The sequence below is a fragment of the Egretta garzetta genome, unplaced genomic scaffold, assembly GCF_000687185.1.
Source record: "Egretta garzetta isolate BGI_Z169 unplaced genomic scaffold, ASM68718v1 scaffold101, whole genome shotgun sequence".
NCBI lineage: Eukaryota > Metazoa > Chordata > Aves > Pelecaniformes > Ardeidae > Egretta > Egretta garzetta.
The window spans coordinates 236041-237703 of NW_009258666.1; the positions used below are offsets into that span (position 1 = coordinate 236041).

The 1663-nt window shown below is 53.2% G+C and overlaps 1 protein-coding gene across 1 annotated transcript in view; it reads right to left on the reverse strand.

The window, feature by feature from the left end:
- The window catches only part of NUDC (nuclear distribution C, dynein complex regulator), a 9683-nt gene extending 8047 nt beyond the window's left edge, over positions 1-1636 (reverse strand). The window contains exons 1-2 of the mRNA XM_009648544.2: positions 1550-1636; positions 524-601 (exon numbers count right to left, since the gene is read on the reverse strand). Coding sequence (XP_009646839.1) covers positions 524-601; positions 1550-1636 — 165 coding nt within the window. The remainder of the gene's footprint in view (positions 1-523; positions 602-1549) is intronic.
- Positions 1637-1663: the final 27 nt, after the last annotated feature.

Below are 1663 nucleotides of genomic sequence, written 5' to 3' on the forward strand. Positions count from 1 at the left end.
AGACAATTTCATTTTTTTTTCAGCTCTCAAGCTGGGTGAGGAATCTCTGCTGGACAGGAGATGCTCAGGCTGCCAATGAGGCCGCCCGGACACCCAGGCTCACTCCATACAGGTACCGCAGCCCCCAGACAAAGGTGCAGCCGCATGGGCAGAGATGTGGACTTTGTGCTTTTTCTGTGATGAACAAACAAGGTAACCTGGGGTTATCAACACTGCGGTGTCTGCCACCATTAAGTCGCTCTGGCAGATTTGCTTTCCAAACAAGCCTTTGGCCAGAGCGTGGCAGAAAAAAACCCCACACTGTCAGTACCATTCGAAGAAGCGATCTTGCGTGCCTCACCTCAGATAGGGGCAGCTCGTTATTACCTTGTTTCAGCGATATGTTTCATCAGCATCATGGGCTGCTGGTCCCGAGTGCACCGTAATGCTTTGAGTTGTTCAGGCAGGGAAGCCTTAGCACGGCACAGACAGGGGCAGCATGTAAGTTAGAGGACATAAAAGGTTAAGGATTTGTGGTTTTTACCTTCTCTGCTACTCCGTCTTCTCCACCAGTGAAGAAATCTGTTTTACGTCTCAGGAAACTAAAGAATGTGTTCACAAGCTGGTAGAGGAAACGGGGGGGGGGGGGGGGAGGGACGGAGAGAGAAGAAAAAAAAACAAAACAATGAGATCAGATCACTCCAAACCACTTTGTGTCTCCTGAGCAGCCTTTATTTGTACTCCCTATCTGTGTCAGTGCCAGGATTGAACTGAAATCAGCCCCATCACCATTTCCCAGAGAAGATATCCGGTGAGTTTTGTGAAAATCCAGCTCCTGGATTCCCAGTTTTCAACAGGGGCATTTGTGTGGTTTATTCTCAGGTCACCTTGGAGGTACATGCGCTCTGATCCCCCAGGCTGTTATCCGAGGCAGTAATTTGGGTGGGTATGTACGTATACATGCATATACAGATGTGTGTATACAGATATGCACGTATGCCATATTTTGCTTCTTTGCACACCTAAACCCTCGAAGTGTGCAAACTCGCTCTCCCTCACGTCCCATTTATTTTTACAGAATACCTACTAACTGCCTGCTAGATATCACTGATGACTTAGCCAACATCCCCAAAACACCCCTATGGAAATCCATACTCAGTGAACTTGGCTTATCCTTATTCCCCAGGAACTCTGTCCCATTAGGATTCCAATCAGAGGTTTCACTGCAGCGTGAGGACCCGTTATTAAGACCGTTTCCCCAAAACGGTTGTGTAGGGGACATTCCCACACTCTCCAGCCCTCCCGCAGGTCAGGGCCTGGACCCTGGGAGCCCCCAGCGAGAGCTGGCACAGCGGGAAGCGCGTTGCCTGTCGGCACAGCCCCGACCACGTGGAGCGGAACCGCCTTCATGTTCAAGTGTGCTTTGTGGTCAGGTTTAGACCCATCAGGTCCCAGGAGGCCGCTACCCGGTGGCTGTGCCGGAGAAGCGGGACAGGGGGGGCTCGAGGCCCCCCTGCGGCGCTCGCCTTGGCTGTCAGCCGGCACAGGCGCTGCCTGCACACGCCGGGACCCTCCGGGGAGCCCGGAAGCTACAGGAGCCGGGGTGCAAGGCCGCGGTGAAGGCGCAGGCCGGAGCTCCTCGGTCCCTCGTTAGCATCGCGCTAATTAATTAGCGCGTCCTCCG